The sequence below is a fragment of the Asparagus officinalis genome, chromosome 5 (assembly GCF_001876935.1).
Source record: "Asparagus officinalis chromosome 5, Aspof.V1, whole genome shotgun sequence".
Taxonomy (NCBI): Eukaryota; Viridiplantae; Streptophyta; class Magnoliopsida; order Asparagales; family Asparagaceae; genus Asparagus; species Asparagus officinalis.
The window spans coordinates 91,171,549-91,195,244 of NC_033798.1; the positions used below are offsets into that span (position 1 = coordinate 91,171,549).

A 23,696-nucleotide genomic window follows, 5' to 3' on the forward strand; every position below is an offset into this window, starting at 1 on the left:
TAATTTGGGCGATGCCTTAAAATTGGTTAGGCAACAAATAGATTAGTGGTGTGCAACGGTCGGTTCGGTTCGTTTTTTACCAAAATTTGAACAACCGAACCGAATCGCCTATAATTCAAAACCGAACCGAACTGTTGCAAGTCGGTTCGGTGCGGTTCGGTTCGGTTTGTTCGGTTCTAACTTCATCAAACAACAAACTATGTTAAAGAAAAAAAAGATATCAACAAAGTGGGAGATTATGAAATATTAAACACAGATATAATGATATTGTTTTCAACTCATAATGATTCAGAAAATGAGTTTACGGTTTGAGTCTTTGACTCTTTGGGGACGGGTCGGGTAGGGTTTGAGATCAGAATGGGTAGTATTGCACTATATTCGGTCGGTTCGGGTCGGTTCGGGTTGAAAAGTTTTCAAACCGACCCGAACCTATTCATAAAACCGATTTTTCCGGGTCGGTTCGGGTCGGTTCAGTCGGTTTTTTCGGTTTGGACCGAACCATGCTCAGCCCTAAAATAGATCGCGTATGCCTCAGATTGGTTAAGTTATAGTATTTAGGTTTCAAGTAGACACATCCATTAGTAATTGTTAGGGACTCAATGACATCATTGATTATTGTTATTATTGTTGTTATTAAGTTTTTGGGTTATTGTATATTAGTCACTTCAAATCTTAGTATTTGCTCATTAATCCCTCAAATCTTCACCTTTGTTACAATGTTTTTCCTCTGATATAGTAACGTTAGTTTTGTGGGGAAAATTAGGCCAACTTAAACAGAAATGATGGCTTATCCGTTATACCCTCACATATAATTAACATTATCATTTAAAACTTCACCAACATGTTTCTTAATGGGTTTCGACCGCCCGCTTAATCTAAAACCCAAGTTCAGAAGAACCCCAAACCAATTCAGAGCTCTTCCAAGAGTAATACTCCCCCTAAACCCTACAGAATCATCTAAATTTCCATCTGCTCCATTTCGCCCCCTCTAAGTGCCAAACTAAAAAGTAAAGAATTTAGGATCTTAAACCATGTTGCAAGGCTCATCCTCTAATGTAAGTGAAGCTTCAAGTTATGGGGCAATTAGGTAACTCTAGATGTTGGTTTAATGGTTAACCCAACCCAACTAGAGTTAGGAAAACTAACTATATTTCTAAAAGAAAGATGAAATCGCAATAAAACTGCAGATTTGTAAAACTAATGAGCAAATAGTGAGATTTGAAGAACTAATTTGCATATATGGTGATTTAAGGGACTAGTATGCATCTAACCCTAACCGTTAACTGTTGTGCTCTGATACCACTTGTTGTGCGCGGAAGCCACTTGTTGTGCACTGAGGAACCAAACCAAACACCGAGAGAGAAGGCAACTCAAATCAAACAATAATGGCACAAACTTAAACACAAACTTTAACGTGGTTCGGCAAATTGCCTATGTCCACGGGGCAAGAAGGTGAGGGCTTTACACTATAGAAAAAGAGAGTACAAAATAGAGATCACAAGATCACTCAAACTAGCCTCTCAAACAAAACCCTCAAATCTCTCACAAAACCCTCAAACAATTTTCTCAGAAAAGAACTCTCTTTTCTGTGCTCAAAACTCTCCTTCAAGCTACCCCAAAATGATCAATATGATCAAATAAACCGTAAACAAATCGTGTTCCTATTTATATAAATAAGGAAACTCAAACAGTGCAAGAAACCGAAGCAGACCCAGACCCGACTCACAGTCGATCGCCGAACCCATCGCGGTCGACCGGATCCAACGATCGAAACCAAAAAATACTACAGGGTTTTGCCGGTCGACCGCCGCACCACTTGCGGTCGACCGCGAAAAGTCCAGATACTTTCCATGTGTTGTGCATGTTCGCGGTCGACCGTAACGCCACTCGCGGTCGACCGTGCAGCATCCAAAATGTTTCGTTGTTGTGTCGCTAATTCTATAATTCTCCACCTCGGTGAAGTCTTTCCAAAACTGATCCGACACCAACCAAACCAAATGTCCCACTTGTTGCGTCCACTACGAAGTGAAATGAAATCACAGCAACGGACTCAATCCACAACAAGTTGAGACCCAAATGAGAATGCGAACACTCTCCAAACGTTGGTATCTACCCATCAAATCAGCTGCATCATAAATGACTGCATGTGTATCCTCTTGCCAAAGAAATCAAGCATTCACGCAGTTCCCCAAATGACCTCCAAAGGCCCTCAATCAAATAGAAAAGTTCTCAACTCTTCACCAACAAATATGCGGCTGATAGCTCTCCAAATGGCCCCAAAGTAAAACAAGTCAAACACCTCCACCTGAGGTGAACCAATGGCCGTATCCAAATCATATCCACCACCTGCATTCGAATCAACCAACTCATCATCTGCACCTAAATTCAAATGATCCCCTAACTGTGTTACCTTAGTTAGAATCCCAAACGATGCAGTATGATCTGGAGTATGTGGAGTAATCTTCACCCAATGTGGAGTAGCATCACTCTCCACCCGCTGGGATACATCTAAGATCTGTCCAAAACTCTCCACCTGCTGAGAGTCAATTAGCTCCCTCATCGAAGCCTCAATCGAAGTGACACTACCAGACCAAACATCCAATGGAGTTTTACCTCCAATCGCAACAGTCGACAACCTATGACCAAGATGACCCAAATATGTCCCAAGATGACCTCAACACTAGAATCAATGCTCAATATCAAACGTCGGTCCTCCTCCAGCAAGGAACAGCTCACCAAATCTGCCATCGCATCTCGTTATCCCAATATTTCCTTTCCACCGAAGTGTCTCAAAATACCGTGAGCTCGGGTCAAATACAGAAATAGGTCCCTCTTGTACCTTCCATCAAAATCAGAATGAAGTACCTTCACCTTTCTGCCAATCTCACACTTCTTCAATCTGTTGGAGACTATTAGGACTTTATCCAATCGAGATTTGGTTGCAACCCAAGCATACCTAGAACAGCCACCAACAAAAGGAACTAAATATCTATTACCTCTCAATGATGCCTCCTTGGAAGTTCCCCAAATGCCCATATGAACTCCATTGAAAAGACCCTTCGTGCTGTGAATAGAGGTGTCAAAATTTACCTCGGTCTTGTTGCTTACATTAAAATATTCACTGGACTTCAAATTGCAGGTCGATGCACCCTTTTCCAAATCAATATTGGAATGACCAAGCCTCAAATGCCGCAGTCTAATCGAATCAATAGAAATCGTCAGCTCTCCACCTGTCATCGTATTCCCAATTAAATAGTACAGGTTATTCTTCCTGATGCCCTCAGCAAAATAAGAGAGTCTTCCACAATCTCCAGAATCATGTCCTCGATACGAACTCAAAAACCCTCTCCAATCAAAGCTCCAATCGAGATCAAGTTCTTTCTCAAAGAAGGAACATATCTCACACCATGTAACTCTCTAACTGTCTCGTCATACATCTTGATACGAATTCTTCCTATCCCAAGGATCTGACATGCACGGTTATCACCCATGTATACCACACAACTCTCCAGCTTCTCAAAACTGGCAAATCATTCCATTCTAGTACACACATGATAGGTCGCACCACTATCCAACATCCACTCGGATTCCTCCGAATAGCAACCTATGAGACTGATAGAAAGCGAATAAACAGATGAGTTAGAAAGATTACCATCCGATATAACGATGTTCACTTTTGATGATGATTGCTTCCCTTTTCCTTTCTGCTTATTCTTCATCCAATCACTGAGCTTTGGACAATCTTTCTTCCAATAACCAGTCTTTTTACACCAAGCACACTAATCTTTATCAACTGTAGGATGCCCTACTCTAGACTGTGACTTTCCATTCTTTCGGTTTGGATTCTTTCCTCTTGCAATCATTGTCTCTGTTGTTGTGTCACTTGTAGACTCCTTATCTTTCTTTTAAAGCTGATAATTCACAAGTGCAGCGGTGACCTCACTATACGAAAGGGACGCATTCCCATTAATTAGGATAAGAACAAATGTCTCATATTTCTCATCTCGAAAGGAACTCAACAATAACAAACCTTTGTCCTCATCTTCTATCATAACATCCACATTCGTCAAATCCGTAAGAAACTTTGTGTAGTGGTTCATGTGATCGCCAATGAAGGTTCCCTTCTTCAATTGGAAGCGATAAAACCTCCTCTTCAAATACAAGCGATTTTCCACACTCTTGGTCATATACTTGCTCTTAATGGGTCTCCCAAATCTTTTTAGCTAAAGTCTCATTCATCACATCATATTTTAAATCTTGAGTCAAACAAGATCTAATCATACCACACGTCATTCTATTCATCTTCTTCCAAACCTTCTCTTCAATATCATCCGGCTTGCCATCCAATTCCAAAATATCTTTCAAATTTTGCGCGTTCAGCGCATCCAAAACCTCACATCTCCATAATCCAAAATTGTTCGTGCCATTAAACTTCTCCACATCTATCTTCATGGAGTGGATATTCAAATTTTGAATGGTCTTCACGCCAGAATCACCACCCTCAACACCCGAAGTACCTTCTTTCCCGGCCATCTTCCTCAACACACCAACAACCAATGCGGAACAAACTGAAGAATTGATCTAAAACTGAGAAAAGATAGAATTTTTACCAAAAAGATTCCACCTTTAACTTCAAACGAAGCTCTAACCGAACTTTTAAAGTGATCTACTCCTCCAAATAGCCCAAGCGTAGCTCGAGCTCTGATAACACTTGTTGTGCTCTGATACCACTTGTTGTGTGCGGAAGCCACTTTTTGTGCGCTAATGAACCAAACCAAACACCGAGAGAGAAGGCAATTCAAATCAAATAATAATGGCACAAACTCAAATACAAAGTTTAACATGATTCGGCAATTTGCCTACGTCCACGGGGCAAGAAGGGGAGGGCTTTACACTATAGAGAAAGAGAGTACAAAATAGAGATTACAAGATCACTCAAACTAACCTCTCAAACAAAACCCTCAAATCTCTCACAAAACACTCAAACAATTTGCTCAGAAAAGAACTCTTTTCTATGCTCAAAACTCTCCTTCAAGCTACCCGAAAAGTGATCAATATGATCCAATAAACCCTAAACAAATCGTGTTCCTATTTATATAAAACAAAGAAAACCCAAACAGAGCAGGAAACCGAAGCAGGCGCAGACCCGACTCGCGGTCGACCGGATCCAACGACCGAAACCAAAAAACACTATAGGGTTTTGTTGGTCGACCATCTCGCCACTTGCGGTCGACTACAAAAAGTCTAGAGATTTTTCTTATACTGTGCACGTTCGCGATCGACCGCAGCGCCACTCGCAATCGACCGCAGCGCCACTCGCAATCGACGGTGCAGCATCCAAAATGTTCTGTCGCTGTGCCAATTCTACATTAACGTCATGGAAGCAACCAAGCAATGCTAGTACTGCCACTATATTCGTAAAGGCAGTCATTCAAAGGGGTATAGCTGGGATTTCACAAAATGATGGTTAGGGTTTAATCATTGTTCAATAAATTAAGGCGTGCCCTTCTCGCCTTCGACTTGGGCTTTTTTGTAAGCTTGCGGCCAATTTGCCTTTTGCCGACGGCGCCTTGATTGATGGGAGGCCATGTATTCACCCCTGATCTTGTAAATAACAACCATCATGCCACTACGAGTACTGAATTGTAAGTCGAGAACTGCATAAAAGTTTTCATCTCGTTATTGGTCTCGGCTTAGTTTTAACCTTAACGTTGCTATTTCTTAGCACTCTCATTTTTCAAACCATAAAGGGGAAAAACAATCACAAAAAATTATTATGAAATAAAACCTGATTTCAAACTTAACTCAGAATTTACAAGCGACTATATTTATTCTTTTATTTTGCAAGATAAAATTGTTATTATATGGTATTCAAATGAGCTCATGATTTCATGTTTTCATAGACATGAAGCTTCGTAAACGATGGAAACTGCTTGGTTTCCCATGTCATTTTTGTGCCTTTTTAAAGATTCATGTCGGATTGCGACAATTTCAAGTGCATGAGAAGACTAAAAAGATCCCTTAATCTTTTGGGGAACACTGCTTAATTCTTTTTTATTTAAATAAATACTTTAGGGAGTGGAATAACCAATAGAAACTTTGCTCTTTGCCACATTATACATATTTCCAACATCCTCATTTATATGGTTTTTATTTCTTTCATTTTGTTAGCCTAAATCTCATCTCATAGTTTATTTATCGGTAAGACCTAGCATTCCAATATGTTTAAAAATAATTTTTTGAGCTTTTTGGTAAATTTATTTATCGTTGAGTTTCTCATTCATAAAACAACCATCAAATTGATATTGTAGTTAAAACTTTTTAGTTAATTATAGTTATGTTCTAAAAAATCTGCGATCAATTAGAAGTCATTGATTATTTAATTAGAAATGTTAGTTAATTAAGATATTTATGCATATTCGTATCCAGTTTGATTGGTTATGGCTATGTCAATATATATATGCATGATGTGATTCTATGCTCGTTGATCAAAGATTTAAAAAAAGATAACACATACGATAATAATCGTGAAAAAAAAATTATCACTCGTTCATGTATCCAAGCAAAGAAGATACTTTTGATACTTTTATCCGCCGTGTGCAAGAGTTTATGCATACAAATTTTGTTCATTTGGTTCGAATCCTTTTTATATCCCTAATTTGGACACAATAAAGATCCATAATTAACTCATGCTTCTATTAACTTTAGACAATTAAAAACCGCAATTTGTCCGTGAATTGAGGGCAAACTCATTGAATGAAAGCATATTCTAAAGTCAAAAGTTTCAAATGTGATTAGGTGTCACCTAATTTGAAAGGGATTGGAAGAATTATATTGGGGTTATTGACTCTAGCCTCTGGCCTCTGGCCATACATATTACATGGAAATTTCAAATTCTTAAATTTAAAGACAACAAATACCATTCACCAACACCTCCCATTTCTGTTCTAATCTTTGATATGATCCCTCTTTCGATAGAAGGTTAAAAAAAAAACACGCTGATATACTCTTGTCTCCATGCCCAAAATCAAGATCACTCTACTTTGAAGTCTAAAAAGAAGTTCAAGAGGAGGTTGATGAATCCTTTCGTTGGGTATGCAACACTATTCTATGAACCTCGTTCATAAGGTTATGGGCCATTTTTTCTTCCTTTAATCATTCTTTAATTTTTAATTCTTATTCTCTTGATCTCCCAATCTATATATTTGAAGGCCTTTTTTTTATTTCGGTTTATTCTCTTGTTGATCAATCTCCTAATCTTCTTCTCTTTAGGCGATAAAAATTTCCCTAAAAAGTTAACTCTCTTTTTTTCCCCCTCGTTTCATCTACTGTCTTAGTTTTTTGGTCTTGTAAGAGTATGCAATATTTATTTGATATGATAAGAATACAAAATCGCCATCTCCTAACCATGTCATAATTGCACCTTTTATCTTAAGCTTGTTCTTATTAATTTACCTGAAACTTATTGTTCTGATGTATAGGGTGTCATATTCAGATTTCAATACAACATACCTAATTTATTCATTATCTTTCTTCATTCCAAAGTTCTGTTTCATTAAGTATGGATACAATGCAATACAGCCACTAGCTAAGTTTGGGCACCTGCTGATAACTTGTACAGTTGATTTCCGTAAGCCGACAGATTCTTCAGCAAAAATGGGTTGCGTCTCATCAAAAATCATGGCAAAATCAGCAAGTTTTCGCGAAGAGTTCAACCGAAGCGTGAGGAGAAACACAAGTAGCATCGATGAAATAATCATATCGAAGAACAACACCGACCAATTTGTAGCTCTCTTATGCACTGCCAACACTGTTACTAAAAAAACGCTCAAGGAAGTACGACCTGCAGAAAATCTTAAACAGAACGAGAATTCTGTTACTGTCAAAGAGCGGCTAGAGAATGACATAGAAACAATCAATACTTGGGAATTACTAGCCGATCTAGATGAAGATAATGAAGGAAAAGAGCATTCCAAATCCATTTTATGTGACGATGTAGCTCAAGCTTCTAGAAGCTTTCGGACTGTGGAGGATTTCGACGCAATGATTGAGGAGAAGACGAAAGCCAATGCACAAGAAGGACTAAATACCGATAGTGAGAAGGGTCCAAAGAGAAAAGCCATGGCTAAGGAGCTCACATCTCTCAAAATGCCAGGCTTTGAGTTTTCAAGAGCCGGGAGCCTAAAAGAATGGCTTTCACAAGGAGGCCAAGTGTTTTCTCCAGGGTCTTATATCACTCCTAAATTTGGCAATTTTGTTGAAAACAGATTGCATAATGGGGAGAATGCTATTGAATTTGATCCTGAGTTGGTTGAACAATTTGAACAAGCCATGGATCAATTGACAATTGAGGAGGAGTTTGTACTGAAAGAGATTATAAAGAGCTCGGAAGATGGCAATGAAGAAAGAAATTTTTTTGACGTGAGTAGCAAAGCTTGAGGGAGATTTGTGAAGCTCTCTATAGTTTTTGAGGATCTTGTGATATAGAGCTCTTTTTTGTTTTGATCATGTATGTTAAGCACAGAGATTTGAAGTATGTATCATTTTACCATGTTGCCTTCGGCAACGATGTACATAAGGAACATGATGGTGCTTGTGTGCTAGGTACTTGTTTATGCTTCCTCCTAAATTTTTTGGTTCAGTAAAATACAGAAAAACTGCTACCAATGCTGAATTCTCTGCTCATTGTAGCTTGCTCTTGTCTCTTTCCATTTACATCTCTTGAACTGATTTTGGTTGGCCTCTTGAATCAAATTTTCATTTTCCTTTGCACCTGTGCTTGGTAAGAAAATGAGCAGAATAATTGTTTTGCACCTGAATCTATTGAAAAGCTAGGCGAAACAAATTCCAACAACTGAAATGTGATTTCTCATGCTGCGCATAACACAAAGCGTAAAATGATTAAATTCATTGACTTATAAAGAAAAGCATAGAAAAATCACTAAATCAAACTAATTGAGTAAGCTAATAAGGAAGGGATTCGTGTTACCGAAGAAAGTGCTAAATGTATCGTGCACCATCTCTTCGGAGAAACACAGCGACGCATCCGAGTCAGATATCCAAAGAAATCAAATCGATGAAATAAATGGTTTGCTTGAATCTGATGCTGACGCAATGGAAACTGAAGGCACATTTGGGCATCGAGTGGTGCAAGTCCGGATTGAGTCACTAATCAATCTTATTCCAGTCTAGTTCTCTCACTTGTAGTGCTGGTTTTTTCCAATTCAACCTCACTCCAAGGAGCGAGTTTCTAATTTGATCCAGTGAACAGGACCCCTGAGTGATTTTCTTTTTTTTTCTTTTTCTTTTTACTCTTAAAATTGATAAAAAGGTTTGAGTAGGCGGATAGACGCACTATGGTTATATTCTTTTTTTTTTTTTACTCTTAAAAGAGTCTAAAGAGTTTCACTAAGGAGAGTATATTCACACCTACAAGGATCTGTTCACCACAAATAAAAGGGAATTTTTTTTAAAAAGACCGTTTTTGCTAAATAATTAGCAAAATCGGTCATTTTGCTAATTATTTAGCAAAATCAACCTCTTTTTGGCCAACAGGCAAAAAAAATGTCGATTTTAGAAAACGCCCAGCTCAGAACATACGAGAGTACTAGTCCCGTATGTTTTGAGTGAACTAATTAGCGATTAGTGCTTACAGAAAACATACGAAACTACTAGTCCTATATGTTTTGGGCACTCATTTGTTCTGCCCAGCAAACCCATGGGACTAGTAGTCCTGTGGGTTTGCTGGGCAAAACAAACTAGTCTCTGCTTAACTTATGGGACTATTAGTCTCGTACGTTAAGCAGAGACTAGTTTGTTCTGCCCAGCAAACCCACGGGACTACTAGTCCCGTGGGTTTGCTGGGCAGAGGCAAAACATGCACAACAACATGCACAGACCTCTAACTTCGTATACAGTATTATTTGACAAAATTTTTCACAAAAATATTATTCACATTGTATACATTGATTTTCACAACACAAATCTAAAAAATACACAAATCCACATTGATTTTCACAAAATTTTCACAGCACAAATCTAAAAAATACACAACATCACAACTTAAATCCGATGAAATAAACACCGGATAATAACAAGTTTAATCAATTCAGAACATCACAACACAATATACATGTCATATGCATACCAATATGGCAAAATTCTAAACAATTCCAAATGTATCAAGTCTACCCATAATATGATATGTAGTCTAAGCTAAACAAATCCAAATGTATCAATAATTTCATACGACAATATATAATATTAGTGGAAAAGCTAACAACCTAAAAGTCCGCCCCTCCCTCGTCGTCTCCCTCTTCGTACCCGCTCAAATCGTCGGCGGCCTCCTTCGACTTGAGCTCGTATATGCTCGCTCTTTGGTTGTGTGTGGGGCAGTGACGGTAGAAATAGAAATAGAAAATAGAAAATATTTTACCAATTAATTGCTATCTACTTGCTCTTGAAGGACAATGTGACTTATTATGCCCTAATTGACTACTGTTTGAGGAAAATTTGCAGTAAAAAAAATGAAAAAAAATTGATCTGTATTCCTTTCAAAATCAATTACAATTTGGATTCCGATTACAAAAGAGAGGAGAATGATCTGGATTCTCCCCTTTGTTTAAATCTGGGTTCTTCACGGTGGCGATGAGATGCCTCCCTCGAATGCTCGCGTCGAGTTTGCTTCTCGTTGACGATCCGACGTCTTGTTTCACTGGAACATGATCTTCTCCTCACGATTTGACGTTGTGGAGAACTTGCGTGGCAAGTTTGAAACTCTGGACGAGTTGATAACTCTGAATGAGTTGGAAACTCTTGAAAAAGATTTGATTTGAACCGAGAATCGGTTCTCAAGGTTGATAACTCTGAATGAGTTGGAAACTCTTGAAAAAGATTTGATTTGAACCGAGAATCGGTTCTCAAGCTAAGGATGAAGAAGCTCTTATTGCAGATCTCCCAAGCTCCAGAAATGCTCTAAGGATCCTGTTGACGAGCCAAGAAGTTTCAACAGACCGCACCCCTTGAACTGAATTGATTTTCAGTTATTTATAGGGGATTAAGGGGTGTAACCACCTCCTTAATTCGCTCCTCAGTGGGGCTAATGGGATGTAACCGCCCCTTAAATCACTCCTGAGTGGAGTTGTGATCCCCTCAGATCGTGGGAAACGATTTTGAAACCGTTCAGCTCGTGTTTGAACCAGTCAAACGTAAAATCCATGTTCTGATGTGAATTCTGTGTTCAAACGCAGTGTTTGGAAGCTCAGACGTAGCAATTTAGAAGCTGCGTTGGCATCTTGTTGAAAGCTGCGTTTGGCAGCTTGGGAGCTACGTTTGGCAGCGGATGAAAGCTGTGTTGATAGCTTTCGGAGACTGCGTTTGTGGCCGAACATGAACTGCGTTTGCAGGTTTTGGAGCTGCGTTTGCGGCCGAACATGAGCTGCGTTGACGGCCGAATCTGAGCTGCGTTTGCAGCTTTTGGAGCTGCGTTTGTAGCTTTTAGAGTTGCGTTTGAGCTGCGTTCGTGGCTATGAACACGGCGCATCTTGATGCTGGTACGCGGGGAGGACTTCCACGTCTTGATTTGAAGAGACCGTCGATTTGTAGTCTCTTTCTGTCGAAGTGTTGCAAAGATCGTCATTTTGTAATCTTTACTTTAGCTCTCTGATATGTGAGAGTCGTCAGATTGTAACTCCCGATGTTGATTGTGGAGGCTGTTGATTAGAGCTTTCATCAATTGTTGTGAAGGTCGTCAGATTGTAACATTCATCGATCCACGTGAAAGTCTTCAAATTGTAGCCTTCTGGAAGTCGTCAGATTGTAACTTCCATCATCGGTGTTTGATGGGGATCAGCTATCTATTGTGATTTTTGGACAGCCTACAACTACATTGTCCACATCTTATTCGTGATGCTACTCCTTCCCGGCCTTGATCCATAGTACCTCTAATGCGCATAGAGCGAGGTCGTCCCGCTTGTCTTTTGTATTGAGGTAGTAATATATATAATATATACAAATTCGGCCAATAACGAGTATCATTGGGAGGATGAAAACTCTCCTTATAATCCTTTCGATAATGATTTGTTGAATACCAAGTTGAGCAATACCGATCATAAGGCAATCTAGCGCCACCATCCTGACTGGAACTAGCCGCTAAAACATGTTTATATGGTAGTTTTGTAATTGTGGTATACTACAAGTACAACTACGATCCTAGTCATGGAGATGGATGGTGTAAGTACCATCACAATCTTTAACCTCCCCTTCATTGTCGTTGAATGGTTCGATTCTACATGTTCTTACAGCCATAATCCTTTTCTGCAAAATTATCTCATTTTTTGGAGTGTACTTACTCGTCCAATTTGCACCATCACTACGTCTCTTATTAAAGTATGCGTTCAATCTATAAAACGTCCTTACAACTAAGGCTTGAATTAGCATAGCACGGGCACCCTTAAGTACATCATTGAAACTTTCAGAGTAATTAGTTGTTATCATACAATAGCACACTCCACCATCTCTACATAATGCTCATCGATCTTCGTATTGCGGCTTCAAGTTTTGTTCAATCCAATTGTGCGCTTCAACTGATAGGGATTTAATTTTCTCCTTACAATGCTCATATACAAGTGGGTCAGTGGGTTTGCTGGGTCGGGTTTGGGGGAGATGGAGATCGGGTTTAGGAGGGAGATGGGTTTAGGAGAGGTTGAGTTCGGTTTTGGGAGAGAGGGAGATCAGGAGAGAGAGAGAGTGAGTGAGAGAATGAACGGCTGTGCCCTAATTTGGGGCACAGCTGGGCTTTATATATCCCGACAATTCTACGGGACTACTAGTCCCATAGAATTGTCGGGCACTCATTTCTCTGCTAGTCTTGTACATTAAACAGAGACTAGTTTGTTCTGCCCAGCAAACCCACGGGACCACTAGTCCCGTGGGTTTGCTGGGCAGAAGAAATGAATGTCCAAAACATACGGGACTAGTAGTCTCGTATGTTTTCTGTGAGCACTAATCGCTGATTGGTTCACCCAAAACATACGGGACTAGTAGTCCCGTATGTTCTGAGCTGGACGTTTTTTAAAATCGACCTCTTTTTGGCATGTTGGCCAAAAAGAGATCGATTTTACTAAATAATTAGCAAAATGGTTGGTTTTTCTAATTATTTAGCAAAAACGATCTTTTTAAAAAAACTTTCCCCCAATAAAACTATATAGAGTCTATTTACACTTGAGTGATACTAATGGAGCCTATTCGTAATTAACTCTATAAAAGCTTATGAACTCTATTAGCATTTTTATACAGCCAAGGAGACAAAGAACTCTTCTCCAAACCCACTACTACAAACTGTAGCAGCCCCAATGGTTGTAACCGTTGGGGCTGAGCATGTCCCCAATGGTTACAACTGTTGGGGCTGCTAAAATGCCCGTTGGGGCAAGTCTCGTTGGGGCTGATTTTGTCCCAACGGTTGAAAAACTTGCCCCAACGGTTGTAACTGTTGGGGCAAGTAATTTTTATTTTTTTGGTTTTAAAAAATAAAATAAAAATGCCCTAACGGTTACAACCGTTGGGGCAAGTATATAATTTGTAAAAAAAAAATAGAACCAGCAGCTAGCTAGCTTTGAGAGACCAAATTCAGCAAGCTAGCTAGCTTTGAGATACCAAATTCAGCAAGCTCAGTTCAAGACAAAAGTTCTGTTCACATCAGCAAGCTAGCTAGCTTTGAGATACCAAATTCAGCAAGCTCAGTTCAAGACAAAAGTTCTGTTCACATTAAGAATCAGCAAAGAGATTTTCATGTCCACTGGTACGCTCGACAGAATAAGCCCACTATCGGGCATAGATTCAATTGGCATCACTTGTCTACAACACATACAAAATCACAATTGGCATCACTTGTCTACAACACATACAAAATCACAATTGGCATCACTTGTCTACAACACATCAAGCTAGCTAGCTTTGAGATACCAAATTCAGCAAGCTCAGTTCAAGACAAAAGTTCTGTTCACAATAAGAATCAGCAAAGAGATTTTCATGTCCAATGGTACGCTCGACAGAATAAGCCCACTATCGGGCAGAGATTCAATTGGCATCACTTGTCTACAACACATACAAAATCACAATTGGCATCACTTGTCTACAACACATACAAAATCACAATTGACATCACTTGTCTACAACACATCACTTGTCAATGAAACTCCAAATAAGAAGGATCACAAAAATTACAAACATTCAGAGACAAACATTCAAGGAGTTTACATTGACAGAATACTCAAATGAAGTTGCAAAATTACAATATCCTTGTAATCTGATATTGCATCATTGCAGATAGGTTCAGTATATGATTCACTCGCCAACAGTCTAGAAAATCGACAAAAAGTTCGTCATAATCTGAAAAAAACTTCATCTCAAGAATAAAACTTCATCACAAGAAAATAACTTAACTATTGGAGAATCACATTTTCAAGAAATCTACACATTCTTTCATCCTGACCATGATTCATTACAATCATGGACTCTTCTAGAACACTGCCAAAGAATACGAGCAAATTAGATTCAAGAACTTGGGGTCAGACAGCATCACAATATCAAGATTGGTGATAAAGTCACCATCATCAGGATATGAAAACAGCGATGTGTAAAGAACTATTACATAGATAATAAGAAAACTAGAAGAAATTAGATAAGCACTTACTCTTGCCATGTTGAAAGAAGGATATCTTGAAAAAGCTTTTGAAAGAACATCATCATTAAACCTCATTGCCAAGATCTCCACAAAATATGCAGAAATCATCTGCAAAAAAGAAAAAAAAAAGCTTAATTAACCTTTGTGTATTCCAGCAAATTAATATTGTGTATCCTCATTAATATGTAAAGAAAAAGCAAAAACACATAGACACATTTAGGAGAAGATTTGATTGTATGAAAAAACAGAACTAATGAAATATTGGAGTTCCTCTGGAGAAATACAAAAGCCTGGCTTCTTAAATATACATGTAAACTCATATCCCTGTGCTTTACATGCGTAGACATCAAGAGATGTCATGTAGCCAAAACACAAGCAGAACCAAAACGCCAAATAGATTGACTATCACATTTAAAAATAAGTGAGAAGTATGCGGCTCAAATTTTGCCTCTCCTAATATATGCATAGACTTCTCAGCTTTACCACTGTATCTTCTCTATGTACAAACATAGAAAAAACAGAAGGTTCCAGATAAACTTGGAAGAGACTGTTTCACATTAGTTTAACAGAATAGGTCCAAGAAAAACAAGGACCAAAAAATTAACACCTCAAGCACATAGAGAAATTAGAATATGGGGCAGTGATGTCGTAGGAAGCCATTAAGAAAAAGAAAAACAATCATGATCAACCATAAATTATAATTTCCAATATAAGTAACCTAAAAGTTCAGTGAGAAAGAGCGTTCAAATTTGTGAGATGCAATCATGAAATTAGTTCACCTTAAAGAACATGAGCCTAAATCACAACACAGCTCAAAAACATTAGATGGAAAAGGGAAGCACGATGAGCAACCAAGAAAAACAAATTCACTTAAACCATGTGTTGATATATATAGGTGATAGAACTACAATATTTATTTTTTCGTAGACTTCAATTTAACAGGCAAAAAATAGGACCTAAATGCTTACACGTTCTTTTAATATGACAGAAAAAGGAAAAATATTGTATGAAATACTAAACAAATAAGTGAATGAGATAAGAATTCATACTCTCTTCTTTCATTTTCGCTACCTAAAGTTGGAGAAAAGTTTCAATAATTTTGAAAATAATAGCAATCAATAGCAATCAAACTTAGCTTGATTTTATTACAATCATCCCCATTAGCCAATCAAGATAATGTAAATTCAATCACTTTCACTTTGATTTAGTCCTAGCAAGAAAGTTTGTGAAAAACATGGATACGAACAAAGGAGATAATGTGAATGCAAACCTTGGTAGATTTGAACATGAGCTGAGCAGGGTAATTAAGGAAAGCCAAAGATCCCTTGGTGAGTCCATGAGATCCCATAAGAACTGCTGAAAGGTTAACATATGTCTTCCATGGATTCACCATCTGCTTCATTGTGAATCCTTGAAGATATATCAGCCCTAAGTAAACAAATCCTTGCACAAATGTGAAGTACCAGCCTTAACTACAAAATTGAGGCAAAATAAACCAGATAATTAAAATAAACCAGATAATTAAAATCAGATTACAAGTTCAAAGATTTAATCTCACCTAAACTGCAACCTATTATAGACATATTCCTGAAATATGGGCAAAAAAGACTTTAATCAAGAAGAGAAACCCAGATGAAAATTTTGACATCACAAGAAAAAAGGTGGATACCAGATGTTATTGAAAGTCTCTGCATGCAATGAGAAAAAGGGCAATCTGCGAGCAGCTGCGGCGGGGGGCGGAGGCGATCTTTAGGCGGCGGAAAAGAGAGGAAAGAGCTTCGTGGCTGCAAGGGTTTTTTTTTTTTTGATGAGAGGGGCAACGCGAAGAAGAGGGGGAATGTGAAAGAAGGGGCACGGGGCTTTTGTGTGTTTTTTTCTTTTTTTCTTTTTTTCTTTTTGGTAAAAAAAAAGGGGGAAAACTCCCGCTCTTCTGAAAATAAAAGCCCCAACGGTGAGAACTGTTGGGGCTGATAAATGTTGCCCCAACGGTTCGTTCCAACTGTTGGGGCTGAGCATCTTTGTACTAGTGACCCAACAAGTTTTACCCATGTATTTGAGAATGAAAATACTATTATATAGATAATATGAGATAGATGGGTTTTTTTCACCAAATTATTTTAGGTCTAGAGAATAATTTCTTTGACTTAGGATTTTTCCAAGCATATTCTTTGACAAAATATACAATAATAATATGGATTTGCAAAGGATGGACGCTTTGCGTGTGAACATCTGTGCGTCTCTTTCCTAAGGAAGCTTATCTGAGGAGTATTAACGTGAGAGACTATAACTTAGGTTTCAAGGTTACTACAAAAACATTTTTGAGAGAATACTATACGTTTCAATTGGTGGACTATATATGGATTTACACATATAAAATGATAATTTATTACTGTCCTTTTTTGTATTATTTCTGACTTGTAATTTTTCCCCCAGAAATCGGGCAAGGTGTCAAGGGAGTTCACGAAGTAGAGGAATAATTTAAAATATACATGAAGGAAAAGAGAGATGGAGAGATAAAGCGAGAAGATAAGATGAAAGATTAGAAGACGGGAAGGAGTAATGCGGCTTCATGAATCAAGTCGTTACGTTGCTCCAAACCGAATATCTAATTCGGTATAAGTTGATATTCTCATACCAAAAGAAAGATGAACGTACAATCAATCGATGAAGAATGCCCACATCGCTGAATTTATTTTGAAATACTCTCTCGTTTTATTTCATTCCGAATGTAGGAGTAAGTGACAATGCAATCACATGAATCTATTCCTTTATACAAAAAGGAGAACTAGAGAGTCATTGTTCATGCTACAGTAAATGCCACAGTAGATTTACTGTAGCATTATTACTGTAGCAGATAATTAATTAAAAAGTGTTACTGTAGCACACGGGTATACTGTAGCATTTAAAAGGTACTATAGCAGAGCGGGATACTGTAGCATTCCCAGAAAATTCAAAACAGGAGATGTTAAAAAGGTGGGATTACTGTAGCAAAAAAAACACACCGTGCTTTGCACGGACAGCAGACTAGTCTATGATATATGAGGGAATGTTCTTGTGCCAAGACTCCCAAAACGTTGAAGTAGATGAAAAAAGATGGATTGAAGCAACGGACGACGAGAATAGGACCCCAAATTCTAAGATTGAAAAGAGCAGTGAAGATGTACTTGTAAAAATATCATCTACTTGTAAAATGTAGTGAATTAAACAAAGTGAGAATATCAGTGGTTATGATTTACATGTATGATGTGGATGCTCTTGAAATTAGCTAGATGTGATTACAAATTTACAATAGTTAATCAAAACTTGACTGTTGGTGATCACTAGTTTAAAAACAAAACCACGGATATGCACATCCAAAGTTTGGAAACTTTTTCAGCGGTAAATTATAGAAATGTCCTCTTGAGCCTTTTTTTTTTTTTCTGCAAATCCGTAGGATTCCACAGGGGAGAAATTCATTCTGCCGGTACAGTAGGGCCACGTGCGTGGGACCCACAAATCCATCTGTCTCTTGCCGCCTTCCATGTACTAATCCTAATAAAATTATAAATCTGTTGCACCCAGAATGCACCCAACTACGGGGACGACGTTTCTCGTTGGGTATTGACGTGGGTCCAAATTAGCTTCACGCTTATGAGTTTCTTTTATTAAACACTAATTAATTTATCAAATTATCTCTGTCATTTCTCCTCACTTTTTTCTGTCATAATTCGAGAGCTCGCTGTCCCAATCTGATCCCCTTCCATCTTCAGATCCAAGGAAACCCTAATTCAGAGGAATAATCAGTTACAGGTACGCTTTTTCCTCCAAATTCGTCATCCAATCTCCAAATTCGATCTTTTCCTGAAGAATTTGTTGCTATATATTGATGATAATTTGGGATCAAGTTTAGGGAATCTTATAATCTATAGATTGAATTGATATGGATTTGGTAGAGGAGTGTTCAAAATCTAATCTTGAGGAGGGGGAAGACGAGAAGAATATTGAAGCAGTAAAGAAAATGGAACCTTTTGAGGTTAACAGAGAGAAAATTAATGGGGAAATGGGTTTTGAAGAGAATTCTGAGCTTAATATCCCAGTTCAAACGGTTGAAGAATCAATTGAACCCATTGGGTCTCCTTCATTGGCACCGAAAGTGAATGGAGGAGGAATTGTAGACAAAAATAAGGAAGAATCATCTCCGAGATCAATTGAGTCATCCTCAAATTCAAACCTTGAAGTGAATTCAGAACCCAGGAAAGGATATGGATTGAAGAAATGGAGGAGAATAAGAAGAGATTACAATAAGGATGCAGGAGGAGCTGCGGATTCTTCGGTGATTTTGAAAAGAAGGCTTTCAGCGAATGAATCATCAAAAGCTCAGGATGATAATAAGGCGAAAATTCCTGTTGAGGAGGGGCTCGAGACCCCTACTCCTTCTGTTGGATCTCTACGTTCAACTGAAGCAGTTGATGCTGTTGGTTTAGATCCTGAGCTTATCCAATTGATGACAGCTGGTGCATTTGCAATTGGCATGGATTCTGACAACAGTGAGGACCGAAGTAGTAAATCCTCAACTGCAGCGAGTTTTCCAAAGCCGAGGCATGAGATTGGCTTTGGACGAGAGAGAGGGAGGATGAAAAGTATTGGAGGCAGGGTAGCTGGGAATGCACTCCAACAGAGGAATCAAAGAGGGAAAGCCGGTGTAGTAGATGCTAGCAAGAAGATCCGAGGAGATCGAATTAGTTTAGAGAAGGAGAATTCACAATCTAGTGTTGAGTCTGACTTGAGAAGCTCGAATATGGGTTTTATGCTATGGGGAAGTGGAGTTAGTAACGGGAAACAGAGTGAGAAATCTTTGAATTTTGACGGGGAGAATGGTGACGAAACTCAAACAAGTGAGGAAGTTAGGTCAGGTTACTATAAAGAGAATGGCATTGTTGAAGATTTATTGAAGGGAGATTTGGATCCTAATTTGTTGGAGGAGAGTAAGGTAAATAGGCAGAATTTTCATCCGCCCTCAGGCATTGATCCTTTCGTCGAGTCATTTGTTATGCTACAGGCCGCACAAGAAGCGCTTGAACTAGGTATTTTCTTCATTTCATCAACTTGTTCATTTATTATTTTTGTTCTTTTTTGGTGGCTTTCTAGAAACTTGAGAAAAAGCATATCTTTGGTTGTTTGCCGGATCTAGTTGTAAGGCCTTCGCATGAAAAGAAAAGCCAAATTAGAACTGAAGCAGGTCATGTGCCTGTATAATTATTCTTTAAGGAGGTCTCAAAGTACACTAGTATTATAGTCATTCTGTTATCTTTTAAAGTAATTCATAAAGATAATACATTGCCTTGAGAATGTTTGTATTCTTGATCTATTTGCCTCTAGTAGCGAATTCTTTTATTGATAAAAGCTGCATGGCCAACTGGTCAGATCTTTCTTTTCTTGATCTATAGAGGCATTTATTGTGGTTCTTTCTTGCCAGAAAATATTGTTGTAAACGTTTGTACAGATTTCATCCAATTATCTTGTAAGTTCTGATCTTCACCCAAAACTTATAACAATCAATTTAATTTTCCAGTTAGTAAAGATCTGAAAGATGTTTTTTATTTCTTAGATTTAATCAACCATGCCATATTGGAGTAATAAGAAGTTTTTTCTAGTATGGAACAACAAGAAGTTTTCTTATATTGAGAAATCTTTTCCATCCTAATAAAATCACTTTGTATGCTCTTCAGTTTTTTTCTAGTTTTGAGTAACAAGAAGTTTTCATCTGTGTGCCTGTCTAAAAGCCTGCTTATGTTGACCACTAGCTGCCTGGGTAGCAGGCTAGGCAGTTTTTCCAATACAAGAAAGTCGAAAGAAATTCTTTTTCGGTTGCAAACTGTTTATTCTGATCAGAATGATTGCCTTAGTAATCCCTTTAAAAATAGATAGTAGGTGACTTTTTTCCTATTTGTTTTCTAAGCTCTGCCTATTTCACCATCATACTTTCCTTCCATTAAATGTGAGGGACAGTTAAGCTGTGGTATATTTTCATGATTGCAGCCCTCTGAAAAAGCTGTTCATTTTCATCTGCAAAACTTATGTCTTGTTCTTACTAAATAGTTTATTTTCTACTAGCTATTATCTGATCCTTAGTTGTTAGAGCCTTTAATGTCCTGATTATCAACAATTTCATGGTTGTGAATTACCTAGTAGCACCAGTTAAGGCCTACTCCACCTTATGTGGATAGCCAACCATATGCCAATATTTAAGGTCATAAATCTCCACGTTTCATACTGTTTCTCAATATACAGAAAGACAAAGTGTATTTTATTATCTAATAATCCCATTTTCCTCATTATGATATCATGCGGTATCTTAAATCATGTTCACCCTTATATGCTCCTAGCATATAACAACCAATCCTTTTAACTTTTAAGACTAAATCATCCATATCAACTGATCATATCATGTTGTTCCCGTATCTGTTTGGCTTTACAAATAATCAATTAGGACCAACACAACCAAGCACGTATGCATACACATATGCATACTCAATAATGTCAAAGGTGAGATCAACATGAGACACGAGAGGAAAAGTAGTCGGTCCCACTTCACGTTTACTATCTCTGCTGTCTTGGAAGCTTGCCATATGGGTTCATGGACTCAGGACATCATGTGGTTCATCAATCACATTTTTCCTCATATTAGCCTACCAAATCACAACCATTTATCTATTTGACCTGCTAACATTGTGGTTTCCTTATTGATCGCCTTTTGAAAGAAGCCATTAGGTTCTGTACAATGATATATGTCATGCGTGCAGACATATGCAAATGAATACATGTATACACGTATATGCACACACATATAATATAACAAACTGTATCTCATGCCATGAGATATTGAATGGAAACTTTATTTTAAAATATTTATGCTAGTTCTTCAGCACATCAATTTAGGATTTGATTTCGATATTCTTTGAAAGCATACTTCCCCTAGAAAACCTTAAACGTTAGAGTTACAGTTTACAGAAAATAATGTCTGTTGGTCGTGAACCTTGTGTGCCCCCATTTAATTTAATTTTTTGTTTCACACAAGAAAGGCCGACATCTATAGCTACTTGTCTAAGCTTTGTTGCATCTTTAAATTGCATGCAAAAATTCTTCAAGATTTCCAAGAATTTAAAATATTTTTATGGCACAAAATAAAAAACAATTACTTTTCTGGAATCCCTATACACTTGAGATTTAATGTTAAATTCACGTTTAGTATGTGCACAGTTTTATAAGAGCTGTGTACATTATTAACTGTAATAAAAACAAAATGTATGCACTTATTTTGAGAAAAGGTAAACTGATTACATTATTAGCATATTTAGTTATATATTTTAATCTACAAATACTATTTAATGCCACATGCACCATACTTGTGAATGAATCTAACCAAAATTTGGTTTGTCATTAAATTTTCCCATTAGATTTGCTAATTTATACGAGAGAAAAAAAAGAGTTCCTGTCAGTTATGCTCTTTTCCAAATTTTTAATGCTTCATTTTCATCAAGGGTCAAGACACTTCTGTTTCTAGGAATTGTGTACGAGGGAAGAATGCTGAAAGTTCAAATACAGCCTATTCTATCTGATATCACAACATGGAGTCAAGCTGGATTTCAGATCCTGATAATATCTTTATCTGTAGTCTTATTTAGGGAAATGATGTTGACCTGAACTGGGATACTAGATCACCATCTATCAAAATGGCCAAATTGATCTAGGTAATTCTTCTCGCATATTAGAGCTAATTAGAATATTTTAGTCATTTCATCTAGTTTTTCACTCTCCTTACAGTTCATAAATAATAAGTATATGTTTGAATCTATATTTATACATTAACAGATATAGGTAGAATTCATTATTTGAACAATATCCACAATGACATTTGTTTGTGAAAATTAACTCAGACAAATAGTTTTACATCTAGATCCTAAATATTAGGTGCAATCCGTAGTCAATCTTAGTAAACACTGCTAATAGATCCCAAACAGATAGTAACAAATATAATAACTCATGGTTATAAAATGTGTCATACATATATTTAGTTGCCATGCATAAGAAGGCACTAATGTCTGGGTACAGTAGGAAACATACACGAGATTTGCTTAAGAGGATTACACGTGTACAGTATATTTTGTCTCACATTCTGTGCATGCGGATCTTGGAAGTCATTGACGCTTCTGTATTATGGACATGTCTGATTCTTGTCAGAATTTGACTGCAATCAACCTTTTGTCAGCTTAGGTTACCTCCATAACAGCATGGACAATGGTAACATCTTTACAGCAAACCTGTTAATGGGGAATGGAATCCTCGTGATTAAGCTTCTAAAACTACAGCTAAATTTTTAGTGGATACAAAACTCACTGATGGAATTTTCTTCTTAGAAAGGGAACTGAAGGACTGACAATATGACCTGTATAAATTCTCTTTGCCCATCCTCCTATACATGCTGTAGAGCTATATAGAGGGCAATTTCAGGAGGAAACACATTTTCTTAAACGAACGCAATGTGATTTCAATTTTGAACCATTAGCAATTTGTTCCTTGTTTTTTACCCTCAAGAAAGCACTATAGGACCAAGAGCAAGATAAACAATCAAGTAAATTTAATAACATACAAGCATGTTTAAATGTTTAAGGAGTATTCTTCAGTTTCGTTCAACTTATCTGGTCATAGAGCTTAGTTTTCTTTCTTCCAGTTTTGCAAATAAGGTGGGATTATTTGATTCATGATTAAATATGACAGTCACATTTTCTGGGGAATTTTTTTTTTAATTATGGAGCAAACTGAATATTTTTCTGTTATTGTAGCGAATTTTATTGTGCTGTTGCATGGAAGGTGGTCTTCTTATTCAGAAATGATAACAGATTGCATGATTGCATTTTTTTAATGGAAGTGTGAACACTTACATGTTTATCATCATGATATGTGTGCACGTGCGCGTGTGTGCACACGCGCGCGTGTGTGCGTGCGTGCACGCACGCGCAGTGGCAGAGGCAGG

At 37.7% G+C, this 23,696-nt stretch overlaps 2 protein-coding genes across 6 annotated transcripts in view; both read left to right on the forward strand.

Moving 5' to 3' along the window:
* On the forward strand, positions 6,878-8,603 carry LOC109840152. Of its 4 annotated transcripts, none has more exons than XM_020408675.1 (2): positions 6,878-7,128; positions 7,622-8,603. In XM_020408675.1, exon 2 carries the CDS (start codon positions 7,657-7,659, stop codon positions 8,437-8,439), a length of 783 nt encoding a protein of 260 aa, XP_020264264.1. In that variant the 5' UTR covers positions 6,878-7,128; positions 7,622-7,656; the 3' UTR covers positions 8,440-8,603. The 4 variants fall into 4 exon arrangements, with proteins under 4 accessions (XP_020264264.1, XP_020264265.1, XP_020264266.1 ...); XM_020408676.1 differs by having other exon boundaries at positions 6,878-7,093; positions 7,582-8,603; XM_020408677.1 differs by having other exon boundaries at positions 6,878-7,093.
* LOC109840153 (WPP domain-interacting protein 2) overlaps positions 18,340-23,696 on the forward strand; it is a 9,199-nt gene continuing 3,842 nt past the window's right edge. The window contains exons 1-2 of one of the 2 annotated variants that reach the window (XM_020408679.1): positions 18,341-18,472; positions 18,573-19,746. In XM_020408679.1, coding sequence (XP_020264268.1) covers positions 18,603-19,746 — 1,144 coding nt within the window. In that variant the 5' untranslated portion in view covers positions 18,341-18,472; positions 18,573-18,602. Of the gene's footprint in view, positions 19,747-23,696 lie in introns of both variants that reach the window. The other variant, XM_020408678.1, reaches the window with a different exon arrangement.

Coding starts and splice junctions, on each gene's coding strand:
- LOC109840152 (XM_020408674.1), top strand. CDS start 7,474: ATGTATAGGGTGTCATATTCAGATTTCAATACAACATACCTAATTTAT.